This window comes from Colossoma macropomum, unplaced genomic scaffold, assembly GCF_904425465.1.
Source record: "Colossoma macropomum unplaced genomic scaffold, Colossoma_macropomum, whole genome shotgun sequence".
In the NCBI taxonomy this organism is placed as follows: domain Eukaryota; kingdom Metazoa; phylum Chordata; class Actinopteri; order Characiformes; family Serrasalmidae; genus Colossoma; species Colossoma macropomum.
Genome location: NW_023494786.1, coordinates 5,360,504 through 5,379,370, shown reverse-complemented (window position 1 = coordinate 5,379,370; position 18,867 = coordinate 5,360,504). Strand labels below are relative to the sequence as shown.

Here is an 18,867-nt window from a genome sequence, read left to right as displayed (position 1 = left end):
GTGTTGAGAGTGAGTGTTGTTTTTTTGCATGCTTAATTTCCAGGATTAGTCCTCACATAACTGCAAGAACTCTTTGTAATGGAAAACTTGAACATTTAACAACCTGATCTCTATATCATGTGTTACATTGTCATGGACAAAAATGCCTTCTATTAAAATTGTGTTTTAACAGGCTTCCATTTTCTTAGTACAGGGAAAAATGTCCAAATTATCTGTGGTAATTTACGCTACAGAAAGCCTAAATTAAGCTCTACAGTTTAACATTTGTGTGAGTACAAGTTCATTTTTCAACAAGATAAAAAAGGAGAATGTTTGTATTTAACAGAAAATTACACAAAAGCCTCAACAACTAAATGTAATTTTTTCAGTATTAAATGTGTCCACCTTTTACCTTCATTGCAGCTTCAGTTCTTTTCAGGAGACTTGCTTTTAGTTTTTTCTGAATCTGCAAGGATATTTTACATACCATATGTTTAGTCTTAAAAGTTGGTTGCATTTTCTGCTTCTCATGATCGAAGTAATCCCAAACACATTTAATGACGAAGGAGGCCTACAGAGAGGAGGTCAGCTTCCTGACGCACTAGTTCCAGAACAACCTCTCTCTCAATGTTGACAAGACCAAGGAGCTCATAGTGGACTTCAGGAAGCAAAAGAAAGTGCACACCCCCTTCACCATCAATGGAGCCACGGCAGAGAGGGTCAGCAGCTTCAAGTTCCTCGGTGTTCACATCACAGAGGATCTGACATGGATAGAACACACCACACGGGTGGTGAAGATGTCTACATCTATATCCTATCCCCTGTGTACCGTGCATCTCGTTTATTATCTGCCTCAGACTCACTAACTGCACATAGAGATGTGTACAACAGTACATATCAGTTTTATTCAATAAGTTTTATTTCATAACTTTTTACTGTGTACAACTGAACATTGGAAATAGTGCAATAGTAGTGTGTATTCTGTATATATTTAGAGTCTGTTTATATATTTCTTTTTTCTTCATATATATATATATATATATATATTTTGGATTTGAATTCTACAAGGAGCTACGCACCTAAGATTTTCACTCACCTTGCACCTGTGTAAATGTGATGTGACAATAAATGTTATTTCATTTCATGTTGAGGTCTCACATTCAACACCACCCCAGAGTCCATCATCATCACTGAATGTGTTGATACACCAGCACTACTGGCTGAATATGTTGAGTCTTCCAACACCAGAAGCTTCTTTGTTTGATCTGCATATTTTGCTCATTTCCTTTTCTCAGTGGGGGCTTCTTGACAGCTACACATCCTTTCCCATAGACCCATAGTGCTGCGTTGTCTTATCACAGTGGTCACACTGGTCTTGCTTGTACAGCTGAATCCCTTTTCCTCTATATCTTTTAATAATTTTTATATCATTAACTTTAGGTTTTGGAAGCATGCGGTTTATAATTTATTTTCCTTTGACTTTCCCTGTCCTGATACAAGTAGACTTTCTTGTAGCTGATCTCCTTAGAATCACATCTACAAATGACTAGCTTGTCCTTAATGGTCATTTTGACTGGAAATGAAATAAATGAAGGGTGGTCTCTGACAGAAAATAGGCAGATTGACAGACAGAAAGGGTGTAGTACTGTGTTTTAATAACTACACAAAAAACTTCATACATTTTTGAAATAAAATGCATTTATTTTAACCTTACAAACAGTCCACATATGATGATTATTTATTTCATTAAGAATACTGGTAATTGCCTAGACAAATATGAGTGTTAGTGAGCGTGTTATCCAATGAGGATGAAGAATATTCAAAGAAGATTTTTCCTGATCGGTTCAAGGGAAGTCACTTGAATGACATGCCTTGTGTCAGTGTATGTGTGTGTGTGTTTGGGAGTCCAGGTAGATAATTAATATACATGTTTTCAAAAACTATATCCAACATCAGCACCTACACTCAGAAGCTTGCTGTTGATACTTCAGTAGTAACTGCAATAGGTGTATTTAATATCAAAAGGAAAAAAAAATCTCCTTTTCTAGTAACACTTATGAAAGTACAATAGGATTATTTACCTATGCTAGTTTTACCACTGTTTCAGCAATTAATGGGTGGGCATTCGCATATGCCCAGTGACAGTATCTATTATGCTGGTCTCTGGATCTTTCTAGTGCAGCAAAACTACAGTGGCCACAAAAACAATTTAAACTCAGTGCAGCTGCTACTGCAGTTGACATTAGACCACATATAAACTGAACTTTGCGTTTAGGGTCATCTGGTGAAAAAACAAAACAAAAAAAAACTCAATTGTAGTAAATTAAACAATTAAATACAGAATAATAAACAGTAAAGTAGCGCATGTGAAAATGCACAGCCCCACACTACAGGTAAAATTGTATCCCTCATCAAGTTTCACTGACTGACTTGAATAAAGAAAGGAGAAAAGCCTTAAATGAAGGTCATAATGTGTGCATGTGTATTAATTTCTCATGCATATGTGTCTGTTGGACCTGTGATCTCAGGTACATAAGACGTTACAGTACTCAAGACATATTCAGTCTATGAATGTCACCACTCACGGTGGTTTAATGGTCGGAGGACAAGCTCCAAAACAGACAAGGAAAAGTATCTCCTCTTTGCAGTAGCAAGAAAAAAAAAGGGTTTTGCCATTTGCCATTATTTTTTTCTCCAAAATAGCACCAAAATAATTTCTATCTAAATAAATACTCTTTAAATTTACAGTAAAAATATAAAGCAATGCTGTACTTTTAACAGTGCAAACATATGTACATACAAGTGGAATATATAATGCCAAAAAACACAAGAAGCTTTAGGAAGAAGTAAAGAAAAAAGTTCCTGTATCCAAAGTTCCTGTAATATGTGATATGGAGCGAAGAACACTGGAGTTAGTTTGTTTTAATAGTGCGAGTTAAAACAGACAGCATGAGAAAAGATTATTATTATTATTATTATTATTATTAAGTGCCACCAAGGTGTTCCGACTCCTGGCGACCATATGGATTGGATAGTGTTTCTCCAGAATATTCTGTTTTCTGTTTGAGTCTTCAGGCCTCTAAAAAGATAGCACTGTCTTATTATACCACCAGGAAAACAACAACCCCAAATAAAACAAAATGTATCTGCTTTAGGGAGGCTTCTCAAGCATTTTAAACTACTCATAACTGGTGCCTTTGTGATACAAGACTTAGATTACTTTGACAGCAGAAAAAGATGATGAGAGAAAGAAATTAATCCGACTAATTTTAAGCCTTTACCTATTCTGAGATAGAGGAGCTGATGACTTAAATCAGTATATTAGCAGTAACAGTTGACAATAAACTGCAAAATGTTGAGAAAGTGATGCTGCATGCTACAGTGACATGAATGTATGCAAATACTTGTAATCTTCATTTAGAGAATATAGTAATGGAGAATACTGGTCAAAAGAAGAATAAGCAATAGTGATGCACACTGATAATATAACAGGTGGTTACAAAATCAAAGAATAACTGTAGAAGAAATTGAAACAATAACAAAGAGACAAAGCATAACATTCTCAGAAAAGTTAAAATGCTCTGTACCTGGAAAAAAAGCTACTTTATGATATTTAGCACCATATTTCAAGGCGAGGCCAAGTGATGTTGAAAAAAATGACTCTAGTCAGTAAAGAACCATGTTCTTATTTTTGTACCAATTGCTCAGTAAGTGTTACGGTATCTCATCGGATAGACGGTGCAATAGTAATAAGAAAGGAATGTGTCAACTGTGGCTTGGTGTCAAATCTCTGTGGAGTTCTAGATGACTCATCTGTAGTAAAAAAGCGCTATACAAATCTAAATTGTGCTAAACAAGTAATTAATAAAGTTGACTCATCAGGAGTCTGTGCAACTGGCCAGTGGCGGGCACCAGCATGGAATTAGAATCAAAAGGTAAAGAAACAGACAAACACCTTTCATTTCCTGTAACTAAGGCTATGTTCACACTGCAAGTGCTCAATTCCGATGTGTTGGTTTGGTTGTTTGCAATTTTTTTTTTTTAGTTTATATCTGACATTTGTCTGATAAGGGTCATGCTCCTGAACTGACCAACATTCGTAAAACTCTCCACCCTGTAAGCTTATTCAAAAGTAAGCGAACACACTCAATCGCCAGTTGTCCTACAGTTTCTTAAAATCCATTTCTGCCAGTGCAGCATTATGAAAAATGTTGAGCTGGACAGACATAAAAGTTGCATGAATTCCTGGATGTTCAATGGTCATGTCACATCTCAGGTAAAGGATTTTAGTATCACATACACAATATGTCCAAAAGTATTCAGACACCCTTTCTAATTAATACATTTAGTTACTTTCAGGAGCACCCACTGCTGCCATAAGCATTCAACTGTGCACACAACAACAATGTAAAGTGCCCTGGAGTGATAAGGCACCATCAAATACATTTATGATGATTTAGGGTGGTGTTTGTGATCCGGAACCAATCATCTAACATCAGTACCTGAACTTACTAATGCTTTTGCAGCTGAATGCAATCAAATTCTCACATCAATGTTCCAATATCCAGTGTAAAGCCTTCCCAGAAGAGTAGAGGCAGCTAAGCAAAGCAGGGACAAACTCTCTGTTAATACTGGATGAATAGGTGTCCACAAACTTTTAAACACATGGTGTATGAAAGTGTCCCACATCAGAACGAAAAGAGACAAATTTAGTGTGTATTTTCTTTTTTACACTTTAAAAAAAAACAGGTCTTTGTCACATATGAAGACAAAAAATTTGAGCCACCTGCAGTGTGAGCTTAGCTTACGACTGAGAAATGAGGCAAGCAGCTTGAAGATGCCCAGACATACTAGCTCAAGTAAATGGAATAGTGTGTGGGAGATCGTAGAGAAAAAGAATGAGTTCACAGTTGTTCTTTCAATGCTAGCGGTCCCATGCAAGCAGTTCATTCCTTTTTTTCCTTTTATTGTTTTTACTTTTTGACTGAGAGAAAGTGACCTGCATAGTTAGCATGACTCCCACTCAGGTGACCAACCAAAAGCACATCCTCTGCATAGTTACAAAGGGAACTTGGAAGCAGTCTGTGCTTAGTAATTGCCACGGGGAAACCTCATGCAGACGCTGCATCGGCTAGCACTGTTGCGTTGATCAGATGCATCTTTAAGGGCAATCTTCTTGGGAATGGGGCTAAAGCCCTGATCGCCCACTTGAGTAAGCCAAAAGCTATAAATGTTGCTGAAAAACTGGCAAGTGCCATGCAGGCCCTGGCACTCCACGAATGGATGCGTGAGGAAACTTTCCAGACAGCTTCCTGCTGATGTCAGAGATTGGCCGCCACCCTCATCTCCAGACCCTGTATGCTGGAGGACACAGACAACACCATCATGTCGTGACTTCAACTGATAAGTGGTCTAGAATTTACACACACTTACACTATTTGAGACCAACACTGTAAACATGTCAGATCAAATTGCACCAACAGTGACACAGGACAGTGACATTTATACTCATCTGCTTGTCAGGAACAAATGAATGAACAAGTGGAGGATGAATTTACTTGTCAGTTCAGATGTTATAGTTAAAGTTGCCATGTATGGGTCTAAGAAGGCAGCCAACCAAGCTCAATCCACCAAATGGGAATCCGTTTTCGTTTCCTCTCAGACTCATACATGGCAACATTATTTATAATGTCTGTAAAATATATTCCCACTTGGAGGAATGAGTTTGGCTGGGTAAACTACGACATAGAACATGTTTTGCACTACTTGTGTGACCTAATTTAGCTGAGAAGTAAGCTACGTTAGCTGCAAAAGTAACCATCAAACCACACAGCTTGTTCGAACGCGTACTGTTTTAACTTTATAAATGCTGTTAATGCTAACTAGTTAGTGTCTTTGCTTTAATGACTTTTACTGAACGTACCATAAGGAATGAATATCCCATCCACAGAGTAGTCCAGTTCGGAGGGCACTGAGGTGCGTCGCTTCTCTGACTGTGAATGGCGATGGCTGGTGAAGGAGCCTCACACACCACGCACCTGCTGATGTGCCGCTGGATCTGCGGCCCTTTCACAGACATTGAGGGTAATGCCTCAGTGGTGGAGAGCCAATAGGATTTGTCGTTGCGACTGGCGTAGTTGCAGCTTCCCCGGTTTGAGTAGAAGAAAGGCATAGTGCTAAAGACACGCACACATGAGCCCGCCTGACCTGTTACATACACACACACACACACAGATAAACACAGATAATGTTATAGATGTGTTTAACCCCACACTTACTCCAACACACCTAATTTAACTCATTCAAGTCTTGATAATTAGCTATTGAGCTGATTCAGATGTCTTAAAGCAGGAAAAATACCACCGAATACTGCATTCCTCTTGTCCTAATCGTCCTCTAGCATTTCCTGATCAAAGGACCGCTGTTGGCTAGATAGTTTTGGTCACTGGACAACTCTCAACTGAGCAGTGACATTAAGATTTTCTAACATCTCAGCTGAATGCCTGATACATTTGTACCAGCGCCACACACACTAAAATGCCACTACTCTCAGCATCACAGCTGTGCTGACAACGGTCCACCACCCAAACAATATATGGTCAGCTGTGGTCCTGTGGTGGTCCCTTTCCACTGTTTAAGAGGGTAGTAAGTGGGTGATAAATTGTGCAACAGATGGCATACAGACAGTAACCGTAAACCTGCAAAGTGCATGTAAATGGTAGGTGTTCCTGATAAAATGGCCAGTGAGTGTAAGAACAATTATGTAATAAACTGCCAGTGCATATGAAGGGGTTCATTACAAAAGCATTACCATGAACCTTAAACATCTTAGAAATATCAATACTATATTATGATTAATAACACCTTTATTAGAAAAAAATTCTCTTCATGTATTGCAGAACCCACAAGAAGGGGAGTCAATATGACAAAATTTTATCATGACTGTGATGAATTCTATTGTGAAAATTTTCAAGGATATACTTAAAGATCACTGACCAACTGCATGTTTCATGAAAAAGAGAGCATAACTAGTCCTGTTTAATTGGATGTAGTCCAGTACTAGGGGTGCGGGAAAAACCGACTCTTAGATGCATCGCGATGTGGACGTGAACGATTCTGAATCGATTCACAAATGTCAACAATCGATTTTCTAAATATTTAATTTCTAACGTGATGTTGACGGAACTCAAAAGGCAGAACTTCGAAGTGGGAAAGTGCAGCGCCCGGACGGTCTGTGACAGCACATAACAAAAACACTACTGGATGAGTGAGAAATCCGACCGGCTCCCTCTGCATTAAAAGCCAGGTCAGGTCAGGAGTCACAACCCAAATGATAAGAAGAGCCATTTTGTCTTTTCAACAAAAATCAAACCACATTGGGAGCCACAACATTTAATGTCCAATATGTCTCAATATGTGATAATGTTCTAGTATAGGCTAAACAATATAAACGAAAACGCTGACTTACTTTGCTCTGCTTTAAGCTTTAACTAGTTATAGCCGCTTTCCTCCCCTTTCCACCAGAAAATGTTTCCTTAAAAGTAGACCAGTTTCTTGTAAAATGTCTCTCATCGTTGGACTGTTTTATGAGGCCGAAGTCGCTTCTCATTCTCCAGCTTCTTGTTTGAATTTTCCTGTTCCACCTTAAGTTCTGCCTGAGGCGCTGAATGTAAATGCAGCACCGTTTAAGGTGGACTGGGAAAATTTGAAAGAGAAGCGACTTCATCTTTGCGACTTTTAGTGTTTGACAGTCTTTTGTTGCAGATTTTACATACCAGGAAACCAACTGCGCTGCTTATAAATGCGAATAAGTCCATTTATCTCCAAATGTTTGTCTTAAATCTGTGCCTTTTCGTTCGCTACTAGCCAGGCGAGACTTCGTTGCTGTGTTACCTGCAGTCTGCAGGCCAGTTCTCAGCCGTTGAGAACCAGGGCTTTCATGCTATGTTGCACACGTCCCGTCTCGAAGATATTTTACTGACACAGAGATCCCACCACTCTCTACAACGAGACCAAAACCGAAGTTATAAAATCACTAAAGAAAACTAGTAGAATAGCTGTAATGTGCTGCAAGGACATCTATTACCACTGGATCTTATGTCACCCTAACAGCGCATTTTATCGCAGATGAGTGGCAGCAGCGTCTCTTGTGCTCCAAACAGCAGTGAATGAGAGCCTTCAAGTTCACTTGCCACATCACTTCCATTTGATTTATTAATAAAAGATATTGGAAGTAAATGCATTATGGATCATTACAAATACTTTGCTTTAAAACTACCAAGTCCTAGGAAAATACAGTAGGAAAATAGAAATCCTGTATAGCAAAAAAAGATGCATCAAGACGCATCGATAATTGTTTCATAATCGCATCGCAGCCCCCTGAATCGTAATCAAATCGTGAGGTGCCTAGAGATTCCCACCCCTATCCAGTACAGTGTTTAAAATGTTAAATAAAAAATACTATACCCACAGCCCTGTGTCTGTATTGTGTATCATAAAAATGTCTGTAAGAATCACTAATCAACCCTAGAGCCTGCTAAACTAGACTGCATTATTGAAGGCCAGTTGCAATGTCTCTACACGTAGTGTCGAGTCAAAGATGGCACAGATTCCACCTCTATTTCTGACTTATGCTGCAAGAAAGTTGTCACGCATCCCTAAGGCTCAGAGGTTTCCCTGGACTACACATGACTCCTGACCCTCCACCATGCTCCTGTCACAGATCTCTCTCCTGAGTACTGATCTGTTACACCTGTGACCTCTCATTAGCTTTAGTATAAAGCCCGTTGACTCACCCGTTTTGCCTGACCCCTATTGGATTGTTTTTGCCTGTTGTTATGTGTGTGTTTCTTTACTTGCTGCCCTTTCTGGATTTGACCTGTACCTGTTTCCTGACAACGATTTTGACTGATGATTCAAATAGTAAAGCCTTTTTTGGTCTTTTTATCCGCGAGCCTCTGAGTGGTTCTGTCACGTTACAAAAGTAAATGGCACTACATGGAAAACATCGCAAGCTTCTCTCCACATGTTCACAGCTCCTCTCTTAAATGTTGCATTCAGTTTATTTGTGTGTGTGTGTGTGCGCGCATGAGCGCATGTAGTGTATGGCAGATAGATACCCAGGTCCTGTGTGTGTGCTTTCTCCTGTCCCTCTAGGTACAGTAAGCTGTATCCCTCCCAGAGCATGGGCAAGTTTAAAGGGCACTGAGGCACATATGGTGACTGGCTGTGAACGACTATCAGGAAGCCAGATTTGCACATGTCAGTGATGCCATCAAGACCACGGTCTCCAACAGGGCCCGGCTCACCTAGTTTTAAATAGGGAAAGAGAAATAGAAAAAAAAAAAGAGAGAGAGAGAAAGTGACAAAAAGAAAGACAGAATAAACTGTGTACTGAATTTGTCTTTAATTTTGTAGGACTGTCTGACAATCCAGTGTTGATGCTCCATTTGTAACACAGTTATAACGTTGATAGACAAGCCCCATTTCTGGAAAAGTTGGGACATTTTGCAAAATGCAATAAAAACAAGAATCTGTGATTCGTTAATTCTCTAACTTTTATTTGACTGCCTCAAGAGTGTTATATCACCCTTCCTTTTACACTTTTTAATCATTTGGGAACTGAGGACACTAATTTTTGCAGTTTTATATGTACAATTTCTGCCCATTCTTGCCTGATAGCTTACTTCAGCTGCTCAACAGTCTGTGGTCATTGTTGTCTTGATTCTTCTCTTCATTATGCATCATACCATACATTTTTAATAGGAGACAGATCTGGACTGCAGGCAGACCAGTCAAGCACATGCACTCTATGCCTGCAAAGACATGCTGTTGTAGCATGTGCAGAATGAGGCCTGGTATTGTCCTGATGAAATATGGACTTCCTGGGAAAAGACATCATCTTGAAAGCAGCATTTGTCTCTCTAAAATCCCAATTTATGCCTCTGCATCAATTGTACCTTCACACATATGCAAGCCTTCCATATCAGGATGAATCCCCTTACCACAACAGATGTTGGCATTTGCACCTTTCACTGACAAAAGTCTGGATGGTCCCTTTAGTTTTTGGCAAGGAGGACTATGTTCTTCCAAAAAAACAAGCTAAAACATGGACTCATCTGACTAAAGCACACATTTCCAATGTTTTTCAGACCATCTGAGATGAGCTTGGGCCCAGATGTATGGCTTTCTCCTAGTATAACAGAGTTGCAAGCTGCATTTTTGACGCAGCAGTGGACTCATTTACGTTTCAACAGTTTTCTAAAGTACTGCGGAGCCCATGTGGTTATATTTAACACAGAAGCATGACGGTTTCTCATGCAACACCGTCTGAGGGCTTGAAGGTGACGCACATTCAGCAGTGGTTTCTGGCCTTGCCCTATACAGACTGGGATTTCTCTATATTCCCTGAATCTTTTTACAATATTATGCACAGTAGATGGTGAAAGACCTAAGTTGTTTCTTGCGCCAAGAAATGCTCTTTCTGAACTGTTTTTCTCACAAATTTGACACAAAGTGGTGGACCATGACCCATTTTTGCTTACAAAGACTGAGACTTTGTTGAATGTTTCTTTTATACCCAATCATGATACCCTCACCTGTTACCAGTCACCTAAATATTCTATAAACTTAAAAAACACTCTTATTTTGCCCCGTCCCAACTTAGTACTTAGCTTATTGGTAAGTTAATTAGTGGCAGTGTGCAAACCTTTTGCTACAACTTGTAAAGTGAAAGTCTGTTTTAGTTTGAAATTGCAACATAATACTGTAGCCATTACGATGAACAGTGAGGGAGGCAAAGTCAAATCCCAACCAATATTTAGGAAAAGATGTGTGTGGCTACTGAACTTGAGTGTGCACAACACAACGCATAGTCTAAAGACAGCAGAGCCACAGCTAAACAACATCCACCCCCAGTGTAAATAGGTGGGTGCTGACCATAAGGGTAAATTTAGCACTGGAGATGTGCAAATCAGTTAACAGCCACTGAAATCTGATCCTGGGCTCCTTTTTTTGCACCAAAAACAGCTGTAGCAACACTGCCACCAGTTAACTTTGCTAACTTGTATGCATGTCAACATGAGCACTATTCAACAAAGCAAACACTGACAATGATGTTTTTAAGACTAATGCAACACACACCGTCATTGCCTGGCTGTCCTCTCTCGCCCTTTTCGCCTGACTTTCCTTGAGCACCATCTGATCCTGGTGCTCCAGCCAGGCCATGCAATCCATAATCTCCATCTTCACCTTTTTGCCCTGAGATTAAAACCAAAAACTAAGAAAACACCTTCAAAATAATACAGCACAAGACAGACCTCCTAAAATTCAGTGTGGGAAAGCCTTTAAGATTTTAAGCCTTTATGTTTTTTGATAAGCAAAAGGTTGATGATGTATCTGATTTGTGGCTGCACCTTTTCGGCCTTCTCCACCCTGTGGTCCTGCAGGGCCTGGGCAGCCAGGTGGACCACATGGACCAGGAGGTCCACACGGACCTGGGAGAGGGCATGCTTTTTTATGAATTACATTCCCAGGTTCTCCGCAAGGACCTAGATGAAAAGAGTAAGAGTGCATGAGAAGAGTAAAGCTGGTACATTTTTAATGCTGGTGTTAATTTCTGGTCTATGAATGCATCGTTTTCTGGTTTGAATTCTGGTTTTATCCACATCATGTCATCTAAGACAGCGTTTATACCTAGTCCTTTTATTTGACTTGTATCTAGTCTAATAAATCTTGTGTTCTGAAAAGGATTTCAATCACATGCATTTACACTCAGTAGTCAAATGTCTCTGGCTAGTCGGACTGAAATCCAATTTCTGTATGGCGTGTAGTATACAAATCAGCACATAAAAAGAAAACCAATTCTGTGAGTTGTTTCTTGTTTCCACTTTTTACATTTTGTGCAAGAGATGTTTCTTCTATATTTAAGAACTCTGTATGCCATTGTTTTTTTTCATTAAACTTTGAGAAAGGTGCCATAGTCGATCTTCACAAGACAGCTGTGTACACTAATTTTCCTTTATTTAAACGGGAAAAAAAAGGATTAAAATCTCTTTTACAGAAAGGTCCTGTTATACAGTAGTGTTCAAACCATTGCTAAAGATCCTTAGATCAATTTGGCTTTTTGTTCTGTGTCATGTAGGGCATGTATGCATGTTCATGTAAGATATTGTTGTGAAATAAGATGCAAAAGGGTGAGCACTAACCTTGATCTCCTGGCAGTCCCTTGGGTCCCTTGGGCCCAGGAAAACCACATGTTCCCGGGGGACCACAGGGTCCAGGGTCCCCCAAAAACCCCATGTCTCCTTTCTCACCTGATGAAATGCAGATAAACATAATTACACATGTAGCGCAAAATCACTCTCTTCACAGGTTTTTCTCTTTTCTAAAGAAGAGTGTGATCATTTATGTCGATAATTTGAGCATGGTATCATTAGAGCCATCTAGTGACTGTCAATCTGCCAGCAACTGCATCAATGTGGTCCTCTGCAATTGATTGTGCTTTCACAAACACTTTGAACTGTTCCATCCAATTATTTGTATTGAATGTTAGAGTGTGCGTGGGAGCAGCTGCATGTTTCTCACTGGCCCAGATGTATCAGGGCTGTATGTAATTTTTTTTATATGTAGCACTGGTACTACAAAAGTTGCAACAAGCAAGATAAGCTGTTCTGCTGCCATCATGATGCACATTTGTTTGGACAGTAACCATGACAGCTAGCTACAATTTTACACAGCGCTGCATATGTTGTGCTTGTTTTCAAAACTTGATATGGTTTTTGTGTGAATAAACCATAAACATCAGTTTGCTTTGTACTCTAATCATATAACTTTAATGAAATACAACTTTCAACATCATCTCATGGAATCAGATAAATAACATCAGCAAAGAATATGTTTCATAACAAAACACTTTTGTTTTTTAAATATCCAGTCTAGGGACTGAGGAGGATATGTACATGATGCTAATGTGGCTCACAAAAATAATGTTAAACTACACTGTTAAGTGTACTACATTGTATTACACTGAAACAGCTGCCTTTATATATACTTACGTTTCATGTATTATAAATACAGTGAAGTTTCTATTTAACTAGGGGTTTATACGCAGAAAGAACCTTATACATTCATGTGAAAATGTTAGGACACCCCATATTTAGGACTTTATTAAGAATTATGAACGAAACGATATTTGATCTTCTTTCTAACAATATCTATAGATAATACACATTGATTATCATACATTATCATACAACAAAAAAAAAGAAAAACGGTCCCAAGTTGGGACACCCTATGTCTAATAGCTGGAATTTCCCCCTTTTGCTGAATTAACCTCAATTAGACATTTTCTAAAATGTCTACCAGTTTCTGACATTGACTGGGAGAATGTTTTTCCCACTCCTCCATGCAGAAATCTTTCAGCTGTGTGATGTTTTAGGGGTTTCTTGCATGCAAAGCCCATTTAAAATCACCCCACAGCATCTCAATAGGATTAAGCTCTAGGCTTTGACTTGGCCATTCAAGAACTCTCCATTTCTTTCTTTGGTTTGGGCCATTGCCATGTTGCATCGCCCAGCCCTGCTTCAGCTTCAGTTTTTGGACAGAGGGTCTCACATTTTCCTCAAACACTCTCCGATAGAATAAAGAATTCACAGTAAATTCTATGATGGAGAACTAACCTGGCCCTGCTGCAGCAAAGCAGCCCCAAACCATGACATTTCATCCTCCATGCTTGGTGTATTTGGTTTGCACTTTTTTTTGTATTTGGTGTTCCCCAGAAAACTTTGCTTTGATAGCAAGAGTTTCCTCCTTGCACCTCCCCCCCCCTGAAAATCTCTTTCTGGTGGTGGATGCATGTACTTTCACATCAACTGTAGCAAGGGCTACCTGTAGGTCCCGTGATGATATTTTAGGATTGTTGGAGACTTCTTTATGCATCTGCGGTCTGCTCTTGGGCTGAACTAGCAAGGACAATGTGACCTGTCAATGGCAGTTGTTTTAAATGTTTTTTCCAAGTAAATTAAACTGGCTGATTTCTAATTGTTCTGGAGATCTTTTCAAATCTCTTCCCAGACTAATAGGCATCTACACCCATCTTTCTGAAGGCCTCAGAGAGCTCTATGGATTTCACCATGGTGATACCACACCATATTATCTCAATCTCGCAATATTGTTAAAACATCTCAGGACAATGACTTGGTTAAGATTTAAAAGTTAATTGTCAATTGAGTTTTGAACATGAAATCTTTGATCCTCAATATATCAAAACTGCACTGAACACAGATAGAACCTAGTATTCTAAGCCAACAATTTGTGTATTACCTTTCAGTCCTTTCAAGCCTTCAATCCCTGGGAGTCCCTGGGCGCCACAAAGCCCACTTTCACCTTTACATCCAGGAATACCTTGTGCTCCAGGCTCACCGACATCCCCACATACAGGAATGGGCTGGCCTGGAGGTCCCCTAGCCCCCATAGGTCCTACAATTTTCAACCAAACATACACACAGAGAACAACACTCAGACGCTGTTAAGATACTTGATCATGGTAAGTGTTACTTAGCATTCCAATAAGCTTTGATTTTACATATGTAGAAAATTATTAAAAGATTTCTGGTCTAAAATCTGATTGAAAATACTCAATATACATTGTTGTAATGTAGCCATTGTAAAAAAAAACTCAATATACACTGAATAAAACTTTCAGTGTAAAAAATCCAGTACTGGAACAGCATGCTTTTTGCTCCAATTAGGCGATCAGCCAATTTATTATTTTAACTTTGACCGATTTCTGTTGCAATTTTGCACCTTGAACAATGTGAGCCAAGAAAATGTGTTTGTGCTGCATTTGAATGCTACTACTACACTCATACCAAAATGCTGTAGTACAATTATGCATGACTCATTCTGCTAAATAGGCAGCTGCCAGCTGCATTTGATGTAGCACATCAATTGATTTCATGTTATTTAAACAGGGACATGACTTTTCCAAACAGTTTGGCCTGATAAAGAGCAGGTAATGTTATTTTGCATCTTTGGCTGATATAAAGTACCACTGAAGCTGAAGCATTTTATTTAAAAAACAGCAAAAAAATCATTTTTGTCTTTAAAATATTCATAACAGGAATAGATGATAAACATTTATGATCAGTGCACCTCCAGTTTTAAAAGGCAAAGAATGCAGTGAATGTAGACATTGACTTCTTTTTGGAGTTACCAAGTCTCTAAACATCATTTTCAAGACAATAAAACCTTATGTCAAAAATGTGTTAACATCTGCTTATTCTACATTTCATCCAAAATCAAGCAACAAATTCCTGAAGATGCAAAATAAAATGTTGAATGGCCATTTTTTGTCTTTTTCAGAATTACAGGACTTGCTCAAATATAGTATTGTCAAAAACAAGGCAGTTGATTTTATACTGAAGCTGTTCAACAAAAATATTGATCTGATAAACAATAAAGAGACTCCTGTGTTTTGTTAATATTATTGTTCACATTATTTTTGAGTGCCAACAATATTGTTGCTTCCCTTCTGAGAAAATAAGATGTTCACTTTGGAGACTGCATGTCTATGTGTATACATTTTAACATCTGTGTTAACAGTGGTTGCTCTTCAAAGTGGCCATCTCCTGAGGTCCACTTATGACATTTGTGTGGTTTTATGTCTGAAAAAGAGTCAAAATTCTTTTATCTGACTACTTTCCAAACTCCACTGATCTCCTAGAATTAAACAGCCTGTTAAAGCAGTCCAGGCTAAAACACTCCCGATAAATGCAACCTGAACATGTAGGCTAATCTGCTGTATGCTGAATAGGTGGATATATCCATTTATCCTGAATCCACTAACTGGACATATCTGAGCTTCTACAGTCACACACCTGGTGGGCCATCCTGACCAGGATAGCCAGCTTCACCACACTGTCCTGGATTAGGGTCCTTACAGTCTTCACCAGGGCATCCAGAAGGACCACAATCACCAGGCTCCCCTAGGGAGGGAAAGGAAGAAAGAGGGAAAGAGAGATAAGTAGAAAGAAAAGGGAAGCATAACAATAGTAGAGCAAGCCATGTCAGATTAGGGTTTCGCTGATCCTGGAGACTCAATGCCCTGAATAGTTTGAACTATTTCCTGCCCCATAATATTCAGCTCACAAGCTGAATCAGTTGTTTTCAGGGGCAGAATAATTCATACTGTGCAGGGCAGTGGGTCTTCAGGAGGATTATGAACTGTGGGTTAGAGAAATGACTGAAAGATAGTGGATAATGTTAGTGTGTACCTCGGCACCCAGTCTGGCCTCTCGGACCAGGGACCCCTTGCTGGACTTGACCCGGAGGGCCAGTTTCTCCGGAGCATCCCTTTTCGCCTGGTAGACCCAGAGGCCCTACATTACCAGGTATACCCATTCCTAAAGGAAGATAAAAAGAGAGTGAGAGAGATAGTTGAGAGAGAAGGATAAACAGTGAAAGGACATGGGACAGACAAGGACATGGGTTGAGACTCTGCAGTCTCCACTTTCAAAACCCAGTACCTCATCATACCAACGCCTTAAGGGAATAATGTATAACCCTTTGTTTACTCCCTGCACCGTAGCGTGAAAATAAAATTGAATGCCATTCATCCACTTTTTACGACACAGAAAGCAAAAAAGTAATAAAAAATTTTAACACGTAAAATTAACACAATTACAAACTGACAGAGTAATCAACCAGGCCGGACCTTTTAAATGAGTAAAAAACGTCACTCTAGGCCTAAAGGATGTCCTAGATATGTCATTGACTGTGAATTCTAGCAAAGGCTAAACAGTTGGTAATTACAAATGCTCCATACCACCCCTTTACCAGTTCTATACCAGGCCTCTCTACTGAACGACTCTGTAAAACAATCACAAGGCAAAACATAGGCTAATATGTCTGTCACAAGCTTCAGGTAAAACACGCAATATATTTTAGATATTCTTCAGCAGTCTGTGTTTAACCTAGAACTGCCAAAAAATATTAATGTGAAAAACTATTAACTTAGTGATAACAAACAACTAGAATCCCATTGAAATGCTAACAGAAATGGTCCATATTGAAGTCCTAGTCATGGTTCGCAACTAAGATGGGCATACAAAAATGTACAAACATACACATACGTGAACAGCTCTTACCCAGTGACCCTATATTGCCCTTGACACCCTTCAGCCCATCCAATCCATCCAGCCCCAGTGGCCCAGGAGGACCTGAAAGAGAACCACAAAAAAATACGAAAAACTACTTTTTTGTGTGCTGGTTCTGTGGGGAATCAATATCCTTCACTGACCATTGACCACTGACCATAAAGATGTTTTGAATTTCAAGAAGATATGTTCTGAAAGTCATTTTAAATAGCAGTATCCGTGTACGGCAGTATATTCTGGACTTGAAAACTTCAAACTGAAATGCAAATTTGAAAATTAAATTAAACTAATTAAATGGTGTATTTATAGTTGTATTTTCTGTACGAGTGTGCACAATTTAAGATAAAATTCAGATAAATTTAAGATAAAAACGTGCATTTATGTTTGCATTTTGTTGTATAAAGGCTGGAAAGATTTAATATGGAAAAGCATACCCTGTTTGCAATTGTTCAATATTATCAAAAAAAAAAATAAAATCACAAATTCTGGCATGTGTCTACACATGAAAAATAATACAGCCAAATATTTATTGGTTACTACTGTCAATGTCAGGGTTAGGTCTGGACAGTGACAGCAGCTATTTTAATAAAAACAAATACAGCATTAAGCTATTACAGTAGGTCAATAAAGTCACTATTATATGATTGCATGTGTATTCATCAGTACCTGGAAGGCCCTTGCTGCCTGGGGTTCCCTTAGGTCCAATGACTCCAGGAGGACCACATGGGCCTTCTGGACCATACTTTCCAGAGGGACCTGGAGGCCCAGCTACACCTGGATATACAGAAACAAAAAGAAAAGAAAGACATGCATTTTTAGTTATTTATTTTAAAGTAAAAAATTATTATGAGAATAATTATGTTCCAGGCCTTTTGCTTTGAATCCATTACCAATATGTAATAAGGCCTCTTTCTGTCTCTGCAACATTTACTCCAACATTGAAATTGACTTTATTTTTACTTAAATCAATATGGCAAGTCTCACAGTCAGCTATTACATTACACTGTGTTTGGATATATCCTATTCTTGCCAGGGGTGGATCATACAGTAAAAGTACATTTTCATGATACACAGTATGTATTACAGTATTTTGTTCTTATGAAGTTGTTGATACAATAACCAATTATTAACAGCTTACTGTGATCCAGCACCAGATCTAGACTTTATGAGGCCTAGACAAAATTTTACCTTAAGTTCTACCTTCATTTCAACCTTAGAGAACCCTTTATTCTAGGTGAACCTGACTTATCTTAGTATTTGCTTGTTTCCGTTATTGATCATCTTAGGTCTGACATAGAACATGTGGAAACAAACAGGTGATCTATGTATCTCATATTAAGCAAAATGACCACATCTAAGCAGAGCAACCAGGTGGAATCTTAGACAGCTACATCACCTATATGTGTCAATGTAGTTGTCAATGAAATTGAAATTCTTGACAACAGAGAACAATTTTCCATTTAAGGTAATGAATCTGAATCTTACTTTTTTTAAACTTTGCAATTTTGCACCTTTGTGCTAGCAGAGACCTTCCTCTATGTTTCTGTTGTTTTGCTGTATTCTGCATATTCAGTGGGATCTTGTATTTTCAAGCAATGTCAAACTTTCAAAAGTTCTTGAGCACTGTATTCTTGGCATGGTTATAAATCGCTTGTCTACTGTCCCTCAGAGAAACCATAAAAAAAGTTCCACAAGGCCGTATTTTTTCACTGTTTTTCTGCTGCTGCTCAAA

General features: G+C 38.8%; 1 protein-coding gene across 1 annotated transcript in view; it reads right to left on the bottom strand.

The window, feature by feature from the left end:
• Positions 1-4,937: 4,937 nt before the first annotated feature.
• Positions 4,938-18,867, bottom strand: part of col4a4 (collagen, type IV, alpha 4) — a 90,377-nt gene continuing 76,447 nt past the window's right edge. The window contains exons 35-45 of the mRNA XM_036556687.1: positions 17,802-17,909; positions 17,127-17,198; positions 16,254-16,382; positions 15,858-15,965; positions 14,302-14,457; positions 12,186-12,293; positions 11,394-11,528; positions 11,122-11,238; positions 9,099-9,287; positions 5,903-6,186; positions 4,938-5,340 (exon numbers count right to left, since the gene is read on the bottom strand). Of these exons, the coding sequence (XP_036412580.1) occupies positions 5,068-5,340; positions 5,903-6,186; positions 9,099-9,287; positions 11,122-11,238; positions 11,394-11,528; positions 12,186-12,293; positions 14,302-14,457; positions 15,858-15,965; positions 16,254-16,382; positions 17,127-17,198; positions 17,802-17,909 (1,679 nt within the window). The 3' untranslated portion in view covers positions 4,938-5,067. The remainder of the gene's footprint in view (positions 5,341-5,902; positions 6,187-9,098; positions 9,288-11,121; positions 11,239-11,393; positions 11,529-12,185; positions 12,294-14,301; positions 14,458-15,857; positions 15,966-16,253; positions 16,383-17,126; positions 17,199-17,801; positions 17,910-18,867) is intronic.